The 17,779-nt window shown below is 32.3% G+C and overlaps 1 protein-coding gene across 1 annotated transcript in view; it reads right to left on the reverse strand.

Moving 5' to 3' along the window:
• Nucleotides 1-116: 116 nt before the first annotated feature.
• Nucleotides 117-17,779, reverse strand: part of LOC106469779 (sialomucin core protein 24-like) — a 24,004-nt gene continuing 6,341 nt past the window's right edge. The window contains exons 4-5 of the mRNA XM_022398339.1: nt 11,056-11,109; nt 117-519 (exon numbers count right to left, since the gene is read on the reverse strand). Of these exons, the coding sequence (XP_022254047.1) occupies nt 185-519; nt 11,056-11,109 (389 nt within the window). The 3' untranslated portion in view covers nt 117-184. The remainder of the gene's footprint in view (nt 520-11,055; nt 11,110-17,779) is intronic.

Below are 17,779 nucleotides of genomic sequence, written 5' to 3' on the forward strand. Positions count from 1 at the left end.
AAATAAAAGACATATATAATTGAGTGTGCAATTAAAAAGAACATCAGTATTAAAGCATTGTATGCACAATGCCACAAAATAATTTTTCTTAAATAAATAAAATTTTGATAGCTACAATAATATATGATTTCTTTCTTCCTACAAAAGATAAATCTCATGTGATTTTGTCCAAGACAAAAGAACTTTACAAAGTGTGGTAATTCCTCTCAGTGTGGGCCTTATAGAATTTAAACCCAACATACAAAATGGCTAGAAATCCAAGTGACAAAACAATTCCCCCAATAAAACTTGGAGCATCAAACCTACGAGCAGATAATGGAGCTGCAGATGGAGATGAGGCAGAAACAACTGAAGAGGTTTTGTTTTCAGTTGAGATATCTGGAGAAAATGTAGTGATCTCCTCTGCAGAAACTGTAGATTGAGCATTAGATGTTGTTGTAGGCAATTCTGTATCATTAGTACTTGTAGTTAGAATCTCAGCAGATGGGCTTTGGTCCATAGTTGAATAAACATTTAAATCTACATTATCGTTTTAGAGGAGATAAAGAAAAATTAAATATTATTATCGTCTTACAGTTCACAAGTGTAGCTGCATCATCGTAAAACATTATATAATAGAATGGTGAAATAAAAAAATATTTTTGTTTATGTTTTTTGCTAACAGAAGTGGTTTTACATTTACCATAAAGTTTATTTGGCATGTTCTTTTTTTGATTTCCTTCAAATTTAGTTTCCTGTTATATAAGGTATATATATTTTTGACAAGCCTATCCATGATTATTTCAAACTACACACACAACTATTTCAACACCATTCTTGACTTATATTATTTACTTTTTGTAGAAGTGTTCTTAAAAGTAGAATCATAAATAATGAAATTTAAATAATCTTTCTAATTTAATTCTTATCAGTTTCTTACACCACAAACAGAACAATGAACACGCATTTCATAATGTAATACACAAATGTCATTTGTCTACACAAGTGAAACCCATGAACTGGACTTTTAAGAAAAAAAACCCTAAGAATCAACAATATAAACACACACACACACACCTTTTTAGCAATTTAACAGATTTGTTGAAACTACATTTTCAGAGTTCAATAATTTCTTCACAGACATTCAGCATTGTGTGATACCTTGTTTTCTATCTTTTTTCATTAGTATATAAATTTAAGCATATCTTTTGTTTAGTCTGATTCTGTGCAGTTTTGGCATAAACATGGCCCAGAAAACTATTGAATTGCTTTTTATGGTTACCTTTGTTTCTTCATTGTTTCCTATTAAGTATGGAGCAATAATTTGAATCAATATACATCTACACACAGTTCTACTTGGTTACTGACATGAGCACTTCAATGGATGTACATCTATAATTGTTGACTAACTCACAGGTCCAATTGGGATAGAGATTGTCCAGTGTTTTATGTAAGTATGCACTGTTTTTTTTGCCTTGCAATACAGATTGTTGTTCGCTTCACATCATGTGTATTGTCTGTATATTTTCTTAGCTTAAATCTTAGTCATTCAGTTAAATTCAGAATTACACTGTGATTATCCTACACATCCATTATATAGTGGACCTATCCGATACTATTTTGGAATTCAGTTAACCTGAGAATACCACTGGTATGAAGGAAAAAGAAAGTTTGGTGCCGTGACCACAGGATTTATTGTGGAGTTTTCTGTGTTTTTACTAACATCCATACTGGCCCTTGCTTGACCTTTTGAGTATAAGAGTTTAAAGGAATGCTTTTACTTCAAGAATGGCTTATTCCCAAAGTAGAAGTACATATATAATCAAGAAGGAGAGTTTGCTGCCAGAGAGATATGGTTGTATGAGAGGTGTTAAGCCAGGAAAAGCCCTATACTGGAAATAGGACTTTTACTGTTATTGTAAAGGGTTTCTAACACTTATCTCCCTACAGCTGCAGGCTGAGGATTATCATATAATATTTAGTGCACCCAAACCAGTAGTTCAAACCATAACCCCTGAGAATCAATCCTGGCACAATGGAAGTGAAGATGACTGACTATTGTCAAAGTGAACTGGCACTTGGGGAAATTGCTAAATGACTCCCAGACTTTTGCTATCCAGAGTACCACAGCTACAGCTCTGGTCAAGACTATCCACGACCAGCCAAGAAGGATTAGAAGTGCCACAGGTGGATGACCTCTTTCAGTGACAGCTGTTTTCCTTGTAGGTGAGACAGTGAGCAACCATGGGTAAGAACAGTGAACCATGGAGAAATAGTATCCTGCAAAAATTACCATGGCTGATGACAAAACCTGAGGTCCTGTAGGACAATACGAGTTGTCACAAGCAATCCATCACCTTGCCACCCTGGACAGGGAATTATTACTTACCTAAGCATCAGGATTCTTGTACTATATATATATATATATATCACCCTGTACCTGTGACATTTGCACATTTTCCCATACCAAAAGTCCTTGTGAGTAAGGCAAAGCATATTTTGTCCTCAATGTTTAAAAAAGTAGCAAAAGAAGATCTGAACCAATTTTTGAAGAGTTTTAGGTGAAATGGCTAGACTCAGGAGGATGTATGAATTTCATTTCCTGATTCTGAGCCTGGATAATCCAGCACTAGATGCTACTAAACACCTGGAGAAGCAACAGGAGGACTGGAATTAAGAGTAAACCTGCTTACATGTATTACCTGAACTGATTGCATAATAACTCCTATCTTGCTATGGCAAAAGCAGATTGAGATGATTTACTCATGGACAAGTTGATCAAGGTACATCCTCACAAAGCAATGAAGCACCACCTGAGTGTGTGAAATATCCTCATCTTAAAAGAAGCAGTTTCAGTCACAACCAGATGTGAAGTAGCAGCTTTCAGCCAGTCATGAATGAGGAAAAACCACAGCAAAAGTTATAGTGGCTACACCTCAAATAAACTGATCTACTTTGTTACTCCACTATATCAAGCTAGTTGTACCAAAGATTAACCAGCTGCTCATACATCCAGGAAAACCAATGCAATCACACTGGTTTCCAGTGAATGGCTAGGTCTGTCTATGGGATACAACCACAGCCAATTATACTGTTGCCTAGACATTGATTGCCCAGGACAGGAAAGGCAAAGCATCTGCTTTCCTTGTGAAGTGGTGAGACACTGGCAGATTAACTGCCTGTACTTCATAAGCAACAAAGACAGCAAGGCTATCAGTTCCAGCCAATGGCTTAGAAGATGCCAGCTAACCAACATTGCCTGTACCTTATAGAGTAGCAAAGTAAGTAAGGTTTTTGATACTGTTCAATGGATCAGCAGGGTCAGGACAATCAACAGCAAATAGAGGATGCTGTAACAACCACACCAGACAATTGAAAGAGTCCAAGTAAGGCCTAGCCATCAGCCTGGAGGAACACAGGTTGTTACCATAATGAGTTTATGGAAAACACACATGAACTAAATGGTTTCTTATCCAGGAAGCAGGCAGCATTAGCTCAGACTGATGAAGTGTTGTTTTGTAATTACAAGCAATCAGCAAATCAATCCTGGAATGGTTAAAGGTGTAGCAAGTCAAGTTGAAGAAACCAATAATGCTACGGTTGTCTCTCTCACACCATAGCCAAAAGCTACCAATACATCTGAGATTGTTGGATGATGATTGTGTGAACAATCTAGGCATAGAAAAATGTATTCGTTATACCAGATAGCCAACTGTGTTGAACAGTGGTGGCTCACCACAATATAGGTAATGGTGATGCAAATCCAACAAAGCAAGTGTTGTACTGGCTTCAATAGAACACTAGGTAAATCACCAGAGATGAGATACAGCAGAAGTTGAAGAATTGAGTCATTAACCTTTGATGAGTGCTTGATAGTCTCCAGTACTGATTGTCAGAAAGAAGATAAGTACAAGCTTCTGTACTGAATTTATAAGGGTGGACACATTAATTTACATTGATACTTTTTATTTTCATTTACTGTTAACAGATGAATGTCTGAACACAGATTCCCAATGGTTCAACATTTTGGATCTGATATCCAGATACTGGCAAGTAGGATGATGAGACAAACCCATGACTGTTTTTCGTACAAGATAGCTTTATACGGGATTCATTCTAACCTATCTGGCCTATTTAACAGGCTTACCACCTTTTAGAGGCTAATGGAACTTACAGTGAAGGAACTGCAATGGGACAGATGCTTGGTCTAAATAAATTATAATTTGGTGTTTTTGTTGCATGTTCAAATTTGCAGCTGAGAACCTAAAAGAAATTTCAAGTAATTTAAAAGGCTTGAAAGTGAAACTGTGAAAGTGGTTGGTCACACTGTATGGAGAGATGAAGTCTCTAAGGATCAGGATAAGGTAGCTATGATAAAAGATTGGCCTCAACCTGTAACTGAGTGAGAAATTTGCAATATCCCAAGTTCTGCATTGTATTGCCAACTATTCATGGCCAACTTCTACAAGATAGCAACATCATTGTCTGATCTCATGAAAACTGAGAGCACTTTGGATGGAACAAAGCATTGCAACCCCTGAAACTTGCTTTAGTAAATGTTCCAGTGTTCCTAACAATAAAAATATAGTGAGTTCATGTTAGACAACAAAGCCATTGACTATGGAATAAAGGCAATGTTATCACAATTGCAGGACAGAGTAGATTGTGTAATAAAATTTACTAATCATACACTCACCTCCTGAATGCAGACACTGTAAAACAAAGGAAGAACTGCTTGCAGTTGTGGTCTTTGTTAAACACTATCACCACTACTTGAATGGTAGGAGATTCACTGTCTGAATGGACTATGCTAAGCTGAAGAAGCTAATGAACTTTAAAAATCTGGAAGGAATGACAGCATATTTGATCACAATGATACTTTAATATGACTGTCATAGTGGATCACCTAGACTTGCAATACAAAAATGAAATATAGACAGGCTATCTCACTGCATGATAAGACCTTGTTCATTTTCGAAATTTCCTAATCCTGGACACTACGATAAAATTGAAACCATGGCCACTCTCCCCTTAGCAATAGTTAGCCATAAAGTAGAAGAATCTTCTGGTGGATGGAAGATAAAAGGAAGAACCTCAAGCTAGCATGGGCACTCCTTGCAGCGCAACAGGGTAAGCATGACCCATATTAACAAATGTACATAGCACAGATACATGACCTGTGGCACTTTTATGGTCAGTTACAAATGCAGGAAGGTGTGCTGTATTGTTTCTATAAGCTATCAAGCCATGGTTCTCTGACTGTGCTGCATCTAGTATATCTCGGAGCTTTAAGGCAAGAAGTTCTCCAAATTTTACATAACACAAAGACTGGAGGGCATCAAAGTATTACCTGCACCTGTGCTATCATCTGATGGTGGTTGTTTTGTAATTTACTGATCAGGAATGCATGGTCCATCCATATTCCTCTAGTTATGACCAATGAAAGTGAGCATATTGCATGGATTAAATAATAAAACAATTCAAGAGGAAATGCAACTTTGCATGAGGGAATGTAATCTTCCTGATAGCTTTCCCTCAAGTGAATGTAATTTTATTTCATTATTTCTATCCCTGGTGTGGTAATACACAAGTATATTAACATTATATAAAATCATTAATGAGTGATATATTACACAAAGAACAGAACAGTAACTTACCTTCACATTAAACACCAAGTGTGAGATTAAATCTGGTGACCAAGAAGGTATTATTGCAAAATACACTGCACCTGTTATTTACATTAATACTAAAAAGAATGTTTGAATTTTGACATCTAAATATTTAGCATGTAGTGAATTTTCATGTCAGAGATAAAAGTCAGAAAGAAACTTGCACTACGACTGATAAATAGTAGTGCAAAAGATATATCTACTGGATCAAGTTGAAATATTCACGAGTCAGTGAAATTATCAGTAGTAAATTGAAATGCAGAGATAGCAGGTTATATATTATAAGAAATAACCTTCGTGTACCCAGCATTTTATTTGGTTGCAATAGAACATTTAGTCATGCATAATAGTATTGATAAACACAGAGTTTTATTAAATATTTTCTTAACCTAGTTTCATTATAAAGTGAAGTATTGATCCCTTTCAGCACGATGCCCATTCTATCATGCTCCAAGGGCAAAATTGCACTAATTGAAAAAAATTAGAGAACTTATTTAAACTTGCATTTCAGATTTTACTTTTTAAATAATACTATAATATTAAACTGTTTCTAGTAAATTATCTTATTTAACGAAGTTCAAAGAAAAATGTAACAAAAAAATCCAATATATATTTTAGACTGTGAAAAGCATCCTCTAAAGCTAAAACATTTTCTTTCAATATTTGTTTAAAATTTTTCCTTGTACTTTAGAACTTGTTTTGCTATCTAACCTTTATTTAGTCTTCTGTATTCATAAAATAGCATCTGGACGTGATTAACCTGTTTTAATATTTTAACCAATCATAGCCATATCAATTTCAGTACCACCTCATTCAAAGTACTGTATCTCACATTTGGCAACTTACAGGATGGTAATTGAAGCATGTAACAAAATATGGTGTGTTTTATTTTAAAACAGGAAAGTTGATGGTGCTTATTATAAAAATTGACACTAGTTTGAAGCTACAGTTAGCATAGGGTATTTGGTCTCTTGTTGCGTACCTTGAAAATTTTACTTTTTAAAAGAGCTACATGGCAGGTACGTGACTAATATATTTTATAGCATCTAAAAATACGCTATACCATTTAAATGTATATTTTAATCATTATATTGCAGTATTAACTCAAAATAAATATTTTTCACAAACGAAAGTTGAATCATGAGTATAAGAGTCAAGATTTACCAAATTATTGGTGTGTGAATACATGGACATTACAAGTGAATTAGGCTTAGTGAAAGAGGTTGTAATATTTATATTTTTTTGTATTTAAAATAGAACTAAATAAACTAATTTAGTTAGTTTTGATATTTAGTTTATAATAAAAATATAATTCACTATTCCAAAAAATGAGCTTGTGCCATTTGTACATACTACTGGTATGTCACAGAAATGAAAATATGCCTTGAGCACTGTTCATGCATTTGATATAAGGTTTTCTTGGCACAACAAACACAAGCTTGAAATAAAGATAAATAAATTAATGAAACAAATTTAAAATTAAATACTTTATTTTTCTGAAAATAAATGCCTGTAGGAAAGTTCCTGTCAAATTTTAAACAGTTTATTGAACTAATTTTATTTTTGGAATTAAATTTGATGAGAGTTATGTGACCTACATGCATTGTAAGTAAGTCGTACTAGAAGGATTAACCCTTTTGCAATGGGAGCCTCTTTAAATGCTTTTCTGCACAAGTCAGTGTAACATTCAAAATTTAATTAAACACCTTTAATATCAAGGTATGTGAATTAATTTAATATTATAATGCGTTATGATTCGAAGTTTTATTTTATCCAAGTTTGAAGTCCTTTATTTTGAAATAAACCTTTAAGAACTACTTAAAACTTAAGATGTATTGACAGATGACCAATAAGCTATAAAAATTCTGACACTTTGTATCTTCAATAATATAATGGCAGTACTTTAAAGATATGTCTAGACAATATGATGCTAAGATAACCTTTTGACTCTTTCATTTCAAATTTCTCTGAATGAATACAGTTTAAACAATACATATTTCAGCTGCTGGTAGCTGCCATGCCCACCTTTAACAGATTTGTTTGAGATTTATAGCCTCCATGTAGATGTTACATACACAAGTGTATAACCATTTTACAGTATAATTTAACAATGGTTATTTTGAAATTGGCATCATGTTGTCGTCACGGAGTACATATAATTGACTATAGTATGATTGGCTTTTTGATCAAATATAGCACTTATGATTGTTTCTTACCTAAATATGTTATAGTTAGAGATACAGTTTAAATTGTATTTAGGTTTTGCTATTATATTTTAGTAAATTATGTATTAGTTATGTTTTGAAAAGCACAATTAAAAGGTTTAAACATTTTTTGAATATGTTATACTTTGTGTCCATTCTCAAGGCTTACGATATTATGCACTGAACAAATATTTAGCCAAAAGATTATGCATGTCTCCCAAAGAAACTGTAATATGCCTCAAGGGTACCATTGACTTGTGTTGAGATGAACAATACGTGGAAAAAAGACAAGAAAGAAAATAAAACATTAAAAATTAACTATATGTGAAAAGAATAAAACCAAAAATTGCAACTATAAGCAAAACAACAGTTTTAAAGATATTCTACAAAAAATTAAAAGGTATGTTTTTGATTTTCTAATTTTAATCATTTCATTGCATTATATTTTGATGATAATAGTTAGAGTTAGTGATATGGTAAAGAAAATGAAAAATAAAATATAAACATTTACCTTAAAAAAACTTTTGATATCCTTTTAGGAGGTTCTAGAGATTATGCAAATGAAATATGAGGAAAAGTATTTTTATATTTAAAATGAAAATCACCTTGCGCTTGATTTGTTTATAACAGAAAAATAATATATTTTTTTGTAAAAACACTTGATTATAAAACTGTTATTATCTGTTACCAGTTTTTGAGAGGATACATTAAGAAATCTCAGAGTTACCACAAGTTTTGTTGTAAAAGTGAAATTCATGACTTCATTGCTTAGGAATATTGTATTTTTGTATTAGGTAATAATGAATTTTAAAAGTTTTTTTTCTTCTTAGTTTTCATGTGTTGTTTTGTCTTTATGTTAATGTGAAGTTAGAAATAATGAAATGCTAAAATCCAAAGTACTCATGGAAATAGAAATCATTAAAACACAACATTTTTTAAGTACACAATTTAAAATCTAATCAAATCACACATAAAAAAAAAACATTGGTCATGTGACTACTTAGTTTACACACTGAACTTAAAGATCACAACAACTGCATACTTTCAGACTTGCCAACTTTGTGTGTGTGTGTGTATATATGTGTGTGGTTTGCACTGATTTTGATTTTACACTCCTGTAAAATGATGTGATTGGATGTTCAAACATGTAGCGTCTGTTTTGAGACTAATGACAGTCTTAATGTTTAAGTCAAAATTAATTGTCAGTTTGAGAGGAAGATGCAATAGGATATGTGTGTATTTAGATATTTAGAGGTTACTGCCCTTGCATGTTTTAAGAGAATAACCAGTCATGTGATGAGGCTCATGGGTAAAATTGAGGTTTCCTCTTTAGTATGGAGTATGAAATTTAATATAGATCCATACAATTTTGCTTCATTATTGATAATAATAGTTCAACAGATATACATCTTGAGAGACTACAACTGTTGACTAATTCACAACTCCAGCAGGAAAATAATTATCCATTGTCTTACTCAAGAACGTACACTTTCTTTGTACTTTGTGATATAAATAACAAATGTTATACACTTTACATCATGTGTCCAGTTTCTGTATTTCCTTAGCCTAAATCTTAAGTCATTTGTTAAATTTAGATTTAATGTGATTATCCTGCACAACTCTCCCATGACAAACTGAATCTTTGTGATACTTCCCCTAAAATTAGTTAATCTGAAAATACCACATTTGTACACTTATATTTTAAGGTAAAATATTCCTGAAGATTAAGTACTTCTATAATTCTAGTGAAACTTATCCCACAAATGTCTTTGAAAGTAGATCTCTCTCTCTCCTTATGACATCAATTAAATATCATTTTTAGTGATTTCTTTGCTCAAAATAATTTTACTCATCATCCACTGAGTAATATGTGAAAACAATTAATAATGACTAAACATAATTGATACACAGCTGAAGACCTAATTTTCTATTATTATAATTGACTAAAAATTGATAAAACCTATAATTTCATCCAAACTTAAATTCTTATGTTTTTTTTAACCAACATGAGAATATTAACATGAATTATATTTTCCACACTCAAAAAAAAAACCTTAATAACTCAGTAAACTAATGGTTTCTCACAATTTCTGTTATCATTATTTCAAGTCACTTTCAGATTTGGTGTTACAAGTAATTACAGCAAGTTTACAATAATCCAGTTTTGTGTGACCCACAGCTAATTTCATTTTGGTAGTTAAACTACAAATAAACAATGAGAAGGAAATCAAAAATAAAAACATACCTCTGAAGATTTATCTTGGAGGAAACAAAATAAATATATTCATATTGACATTAATTAGTGTAGTTTTGCCACAAAAATACAACCAAATAGCACTTATTCTATATTCTAGTAAATTTAAAAACAAATTATTCCAGCTATTTTGCTAACAGCATAGTTAAGTGATTTTAGCAAGCATCTCTGACTCAACAGCTGAAAATATGATTATTTTAGTAGATGTTAGGGTATTCCATCATATCTAGGAGCCCAAGACTGAGGTATATAGCTCTGTAAGGCAAGATCCAAAGATCATTTTGTTGTGCTGTTTTCTTTGCTCTGAGATGTTGTTAAGGTATTTCTATCCTACCAAAGTGAACCATCTGCATTCTCTAGTCATGCTATTTCACCATTATATTAGTACTCCTCTCTCCTGTTATCCTTTAATATTCTTGCACTTCACCCAGTAAATCTTTGCACTATTCATTCCCTATTTAATGTTGAATTATTATTCTTCTGCTCTCATCACCATTTAAAGGCAAGTCATTAGATACATCAATAAGTTTACTGCTCCTGAACACAAATGTACTACTCTTTCAGCATTTTATAGCACCTCCTTGGTTGAAGCTTCTATGACCTCATTTACAGCTAACTTTTTGAGCAACTGGTGTGTCATCATGATCACATCCACACTTGCTACACTTGTAACACCCCAGATCTTTTATTACATTTGCAGGTTAGCTATGAATCTGATCTAGTTCATCTTGACAGGAATTAGCGAAAAAGAACCACATGAAAACCAGTCATAACTTCTAGGGATGTTATTCAATTATAAATTGGCATACATCTCTGAATTCCTCATAAAATAATGCATATTCTTGTAGATTTTCAGATAAAAAGACTAAACAGATATGGTTCCTAAAAAATGCCCTACCATTTCTTCTGCCATTGAGTCAGAGATTGCTTATTAATTTCTAAAACTTACTTGGAACATCTGAAGAAAAGCCATTAACCTCATCATCCACATTTGCATGGCCACCTAGTTGAAAAGATTGTGTAAAAAAATAAATTATAAGTTTAGTACAGTGTTTTTCTATGTCAGTTATTAAAACTCATATAAGTTATCAAATTGTAAAATTTATTAAAGTGTGAAATATAATTGTGGATTCTTTTGAAATAATGATCACTTTTTATGAAATAAAAAAAGACTAAATTAAAATTTGTATCACCTAAAATTATTATTGTGAAAGTTGAAAATTGTCAGATTTTCCCTTCAACATTTATACTAGAATATTTATTTATGAAAATTAAAAATCATTTTTTTATTCTTTAAGTTGTGCCGTGTTTGGTTTGTCAGGCAGGCAGTAGCACTGTCTATGTAGGGATGGCTCAGACCGCTCATTGAGATGGTATTTTAAATATTTCCTGAATAGGTCATCAAAACTTTACAATACTATTTTAATTTTGATGATGAGAAACCCACTTTGAGACTAATAATGGTTGGAGACGGCTTGAAGGTTTTTCTTCATTGTCCATTCAAGCAGTCTTCAACCATTATTTACAATACTATGCAGTGTTTCCTTTTATAACAATATGTAATGACTGAGTCACAAGTTCTGGGAATGTCTGTAAATATCATAACAAAAAGTTTGAATCTCTTCATCTTCTTTTATTACACAACTCATAAACCAAAACAATGGTGTCAACCAATTTCACCGAGATGACATAGTTTCAAATGGAGTATCTGCTTCTATAAGTATCATTAATAACTAGTAGTAATTAAAAACAAACAAATCATAATTCTAGTGTAAACTATATTATCATTGCCCTTTGAAGTTAGTTTTCTTACAGAAATTTGGTGTTCCTTTACAAAGTTTAAGTACAGGGTGAAACAAGCAATACCAGCCAATAACAGATAAACAATAAATATTACTCTTGGAACCTCATTGTATTTAGAACTTGGTTCTAAGTATAACCTTCCTATGTCTATTGAAACAATGTAATAACACTTTCACAATGGGCTCAGTATAAAATACTGAGTCTGTATACACAGTTGCACTCCTTAAGTATTTATACTATAACTTTTAATACAGTATGTGTCTTCATAAAACTTGGTAGAATTTTGAGAAACTTGTCTTTTGTCCACAAAAAATCAGATTTTTTAATGAAGTATTTTTAATAAAGATTTATCCGTGAATATATCAAGTCTTTTTTTTACTAGCCCAAGTGCAAAGTGATTTTCATGTTAAGATTAAAAATACTTGTCTTCATCTCAAAAATCTCAAATTTCATTTGTGTAATTTCTAAAGCCTCCTAAGTACATTTCAAACATTTGTTTTCAGTAAAACTTTATATTTTATATGTTATTTTCTCTACCCTAACTCTATATAAGGTTGGTCAACTAAACCACCTTTTAAAAAAAAATCTAAATAAATCTAAATTACCCTTTTTTTCTTTCTAGAATGACTTCAAATTGTAAAATGAAACTACTTATGTTTATTCTAACTACCTTTAGTCTAGAAACAGTATACAACTTTTATACTTAAATTCTATTGCTTTATTTCCCTTTGAACCATGAATACCTGCTATTCATGCCATTATAAGCTGTAATTCACTTGGGGAACGTGGGGCTCACATTAAGCTATTGAATTACATTACTCACATGCTACTCCGAGCTGCTAATGTGTGGCTGATGAAATTTTATCTTATATTATTATTATTTATTTTACCTAATCTAACCTAAATACAAATCCAAGAAATAAAGTACTTACCTGGACCTCCTTTTTTTTGCTGTTGACTGTCAATGACACTTAACTCTACTTTTTTTTTTTATATACTGATGGTACGAGTGCACTAAATAATCTTTATTTAATTAACAAATAACATAGAATAACAACATGCAAAAACTAGACAATGCCACATAACTATCACAATTTTTCTGGCTTTCTAACTATGCGACAAGAGCTGTTACAAATTCATCTAAGCTAGTTGATATGTTTTCTGTGGGAGCGAAGCTTGAACTAAAAGAGAATTTGACAATTCTTTGTTCAGAAAACAACATAATATGTCATTTGCTAGATGAAAACTTTGGCTTTCTATTGGTTATAAATAATATAATATTAAACATAAGAGAGAACTATTAACAAATGCTGAAAGGAGAAAATGTGACAGGTGAGTGTGGCAAGAGGGGTCTGATTTTCTATTTGATGGTTCTGTAACCAAACAAGATTGAAAGCTATAAAAATTATGCTTAGTCTGAGCAATGACGATTTGATATTGAGTAATATATATTAAAATTCATACTTATTGGAGGGGTGGTGAATAAATTATAGAATAGGGGATACCTAGAAAAAAAGTCATATTTCTCACACTAAGGGAAGTTCAGTATTTCTTTTAATATTGCCTTATAAAATTAACTCTTTGTCTCCAAGCAGCCAATATATTGGTGTGCTCATTTTCCTACTTGGACAAAAGCTGATATATTGGCTTGCCTGTTTTCTTGCTTGGACGAGCTGTTGGTACATCAACTTGTACGTCTTGTTCCATTTCACGATCAATCCCACATTTTGAATGCCTTATATATGCAATATAAAACTATAGCTACTTCCATTAATAAAATATCTTCAATCCAAGCACCAATTTGATAGAAGAAATTGTGGCCACTTTTGCTCTGTCCAAAGCTTGTATTTGCTCTAGAGATAGAGTTAAGAACTTAAACTTATATACTATTAAAATATGGATTACTAGCTATGATTTTAAGCTATACTAATTGGTATAACATAAACAAAAAGTAGTGAAATTAAATTTTGAATGTAAGTCATTAAAAACCTCATGACAAGTGCAGTAAAGGATGCCCGTGCAGAGGGGAATAATAAAGATAAGCAAAAAAAGTAAAGAAAAAACTATTAAAAAAAGGAAGTAAATGTAGGGATGGCTAATATCAATCTTTCAAAAACAATGCAAACAAGATAGCAGAGATGGCATTTGCATCATCCATACATAATAGCACAGGCAAGAATTAACAAATTCCAATATAAATGACTATTCAATCACAATATAGTTTAATTTATCCTATTTTTGTCTGTTAACATTCTACTACACTGTGTTTTCAAAGTTACCATCTTATTTGACTCTAACACAAGTTATGTTGAGTCACTTGTCTTCCAGATTGTGGTCATTGGCTCAGCGTAAACTACATAATTAAAATAGTCAATATAAAACATAAGTTAAAATTTTCTTAGATCAAAGATGTATTTCCAATAATAGAACTTTTTCACACTACAGCTATTACTTGACTGATAGGATTTCTTATTTTGCCCATCTAAGCTCACTTGCTCCAGTATGTTTATTTCCCACTTAATTACCCTGGGTGATATCTATCTCATGATTCTCTCTCCCCCTATGTCAATGCACCATTTATCTTGGTACTGTATATAAGTACCTTCTTCCGATAATATTATCAATTTTTCAAGACTGGCTCAATCCACAGTCTCTAACACCAGCTCTTAGTGGGGAGAAAGGGTGGGAGGTAAGTATTATTGGAAATACATTTTCAATTTAAGAAAATGTTAACTTCCAAAACATACCTCTGTCAAAGAACCAAGTCAAAAACTGAGCTATGGTTAGCTCATCTGAACGAAGTGGGTTTAACCTCCTCACAATACACCATTGCCTATATGTGTGCTATTTTCATTGATGAATGTCCATCATGGGATGATGCACAGACTGAGACAGGTACATGGAAACCTTTGAACTTAATCCCTGATGCCATGCTAAGGACCACAGAACCTCCACACATAAAGCTTGAGCTTTGGAACGGATGGGTGTAAGATGTTGGATCATGGCTACCTCAACAAAGAAGGCCAAAGAGGAAGAAGTACGCACTCCTGAAGATAACGCTGAAGCAAAAACCAGGGTTGAACCAGCCAATCTGGTGCTACCAACAGAAAGTGACAATGGGTAGAACGAAACATTTGCTAGAACTCTGGGTAACAGATAAATTGGTGGGTAGGCATATAGGTGCAATCCAGTACAGTCTTGACTGAAAGCATCAATTGTCAATGCCAGAGGGTTAGGTACCGAAGACCAAAATGCCAGTAGTTGAGTGTTCTAGTGAGTGGCAAACACATTGATCATCAGTGTCCAGAACTGAGAGCAAATCCAACGGAAAATAGAATCTGGATGTGACATTCTGCCAGTAGTAACCAGTCGTCCATGTAATGGTGTGTGCACAGACCCAGGGAATGGAGGCAATGAGAAAAGGCTCCAAGAAAGTGTGTAAACAAGACACTTATCAATTTGTTTTTAAACTTCTGCTCATCTGAATGTACAAGTTGGTTTATACAGTTACTGTCATAAAAATGAATCTCAGCTTTAAAAAAAAATTCTGTAGCTAAAAAAAAATAGTGTAAAGAAGATTCTATTCTTCTCAAATGTCATGCTTGTATGCAGGAATTGACATTCATAACTTTCCATTTCTTTCTGTCCCTGGCATTATTCAACAATTGTTTGTTATTATTGGTTCATAACCATTTTCTTAGTCCATCAAGCATCTTTACTGTTGTCTTCCTTTGCTTCTATCTTGTTGGTTGTTACTTTTCTTTCCTCATTACATGGCATATGAGGTTTGTCTCTTTCTTATTTTCTTGATGTCATCATGTTGGCTTGTATCATTACACATTTATTACTTTTCTCCTTATTCCGCACTATTTGCAGCATTCTTCTTAACCCTTTATCTGCTATGGCCATTTTGATCTTATCATGAGGGAAAAATCACATTTGTGAATTGAAAAAATTATAGAGAACTTATTTTTTATTGGATTTCAAATTTTATTTTTGTAAATAGTAGCATAACATTCAATTATATGTACAAAATTGTATTATTTATTGAAGTTTAAAGTGGAATTTAATGAAAAAAATCATAAAATTCGTTTTAGACTGTAAATAAGCACCATCTAAGAAGAAAACCTTTTTTCAAAATTTTTAAAAAATATTTCCTTCCACTTCAGCACCGGTCCTGCAATCTATGATTGGTATCTAATCCTTTTTCTAGTCTATTTTCTTTATAAAACAGTGTCTGGGTGTGTTAAACCTGAGTTATAAAACTTTTAGCCAATCCTAGTCGAAGGTGTCAATTTCAGTACCATGAATCCAATTGCTGTATCTCACATTTGACAAATCATAAGCTGATAAGGAAAGCACATAACAAAACGTTGTTCTCTGGATTTTACAATATGAATGAGGGTGGTGCTTATTATAGTAACTGCCATTTTACATAGAGGTTGTATTTAGTATTGGTCAATAGTACTTTTTTATAAGCATTAGAAAACTTGCTTCTGGAAAAACTGCATGGGATGTACGTGACTTTTATTATTTTTATATAGTAGCTTAAATCATGCTGCATCGTCTATCTATTTATATTAATCATTATATTGAAAAATTAACTGAAAATAGATATATTTCTTAGGAAAGAAGTTGATCCACGATTGTTAGGGTTAAGAGCTATTGAGTGGCGAGTGCAAGGTCTTTACACGAATTAAGCTTAGGACTTTGAACTGAAAGAGTTTGTGATTTTTTATATTGTTTTGAATTTAAATTTGTAGTTTTAAGTTCAATAATTTAGCATAATTTTATATTTAGTTCATAACAATAATAACATGATTTAGTATTTAGAATGATAAACTTGTGTGATTTGTATGTTATACTACTTGTATCAGTACCACATAAGAATTTTATATATTTCCTTCTTACAGTCTTTACTTTGTAGTAAGACCCACACTTCTGTTGTTATTGCTTTAGAATTAAAACAGTCTAACTGATACATATATATATAGTTTATTCTGATATTTTGCAAATGGTTTAAAACTCAGTGTACAAGTGACAACAATAAAACCCATATGTTGGTTGTGAAACAGGCTAAATACATTCATCTCAATAATACAGGGAAGCTATGACATTCTCACAGTTGGGGTCTCAATATACTGAAGAGATTAAGTTTCGATTTCCAACATAAATCTTGCCTATAATGAGAGGAATGTGACCAGGACTAATCTTTTAAGTGCTGTAAAGTAATTTTCTTCGTAATTTATGGTGTCTGTATCGTTTGGTAATTTCTTCTAACAGGATGTATCAAGTAACAAGAGGTCAGGCTCAGGTGGTGTTTATTGAAACCACCTGTACTGTAAACTGGTACATACATTCGCTAGTAGTGGCAATTAGTTTTGTCTCTATAATGAAACAACATACACGGACATATGTTGAAATAAACTTGTTTGAAAGTTCAAAGAAATGATATTCAAGTACCGAAAAACTTTCTTAGTACGATATCTACAGTAATGTTCAAATGCACCCGCGCTGGGCTGAACGAGAGTGACCCCCAACAGGGGTGAGATAGTTTATGGAAAACGTACAAAATTCACACTGCTAACCCCATGGTTTATTTGGCATAATAAACAAAAGTATGGCTGCAATGAAACATAAACTTAAAATAAAAATATACTTATGAAACAAAATTAACATTTTTTTATGTACATATATACACATGAAATCCTAGTTAAAAATAAAAATACTCATTTATTGTTTAGGTTTATTTACAAATATTATTTTTGGGTCTTGTATATTACTTGAAACCATAAGGAGAGTACGTGATTATTAAAAAAATAAAAAACAGATAAAATTTGCATTTTACGGATGATACTATTTTTTGTGGA

This window comes from Limulus polyphemus, unplaced genomic scaffold (genome assembly GCF_000517525.1).
Source record: "Limulus polyphemus unplaced genomic scaffold, Limulus_polyphemus-2.1.2 Scaffold3653, whole genome shotgun sequence".
Classification (NCBI taxonomy): domain Eukaryota; kingdom Metazoa; phylum Arthropoda; class Merostomata; order Xiphosura; family Limulidae; genus Limulus; species Limulus polyphemus.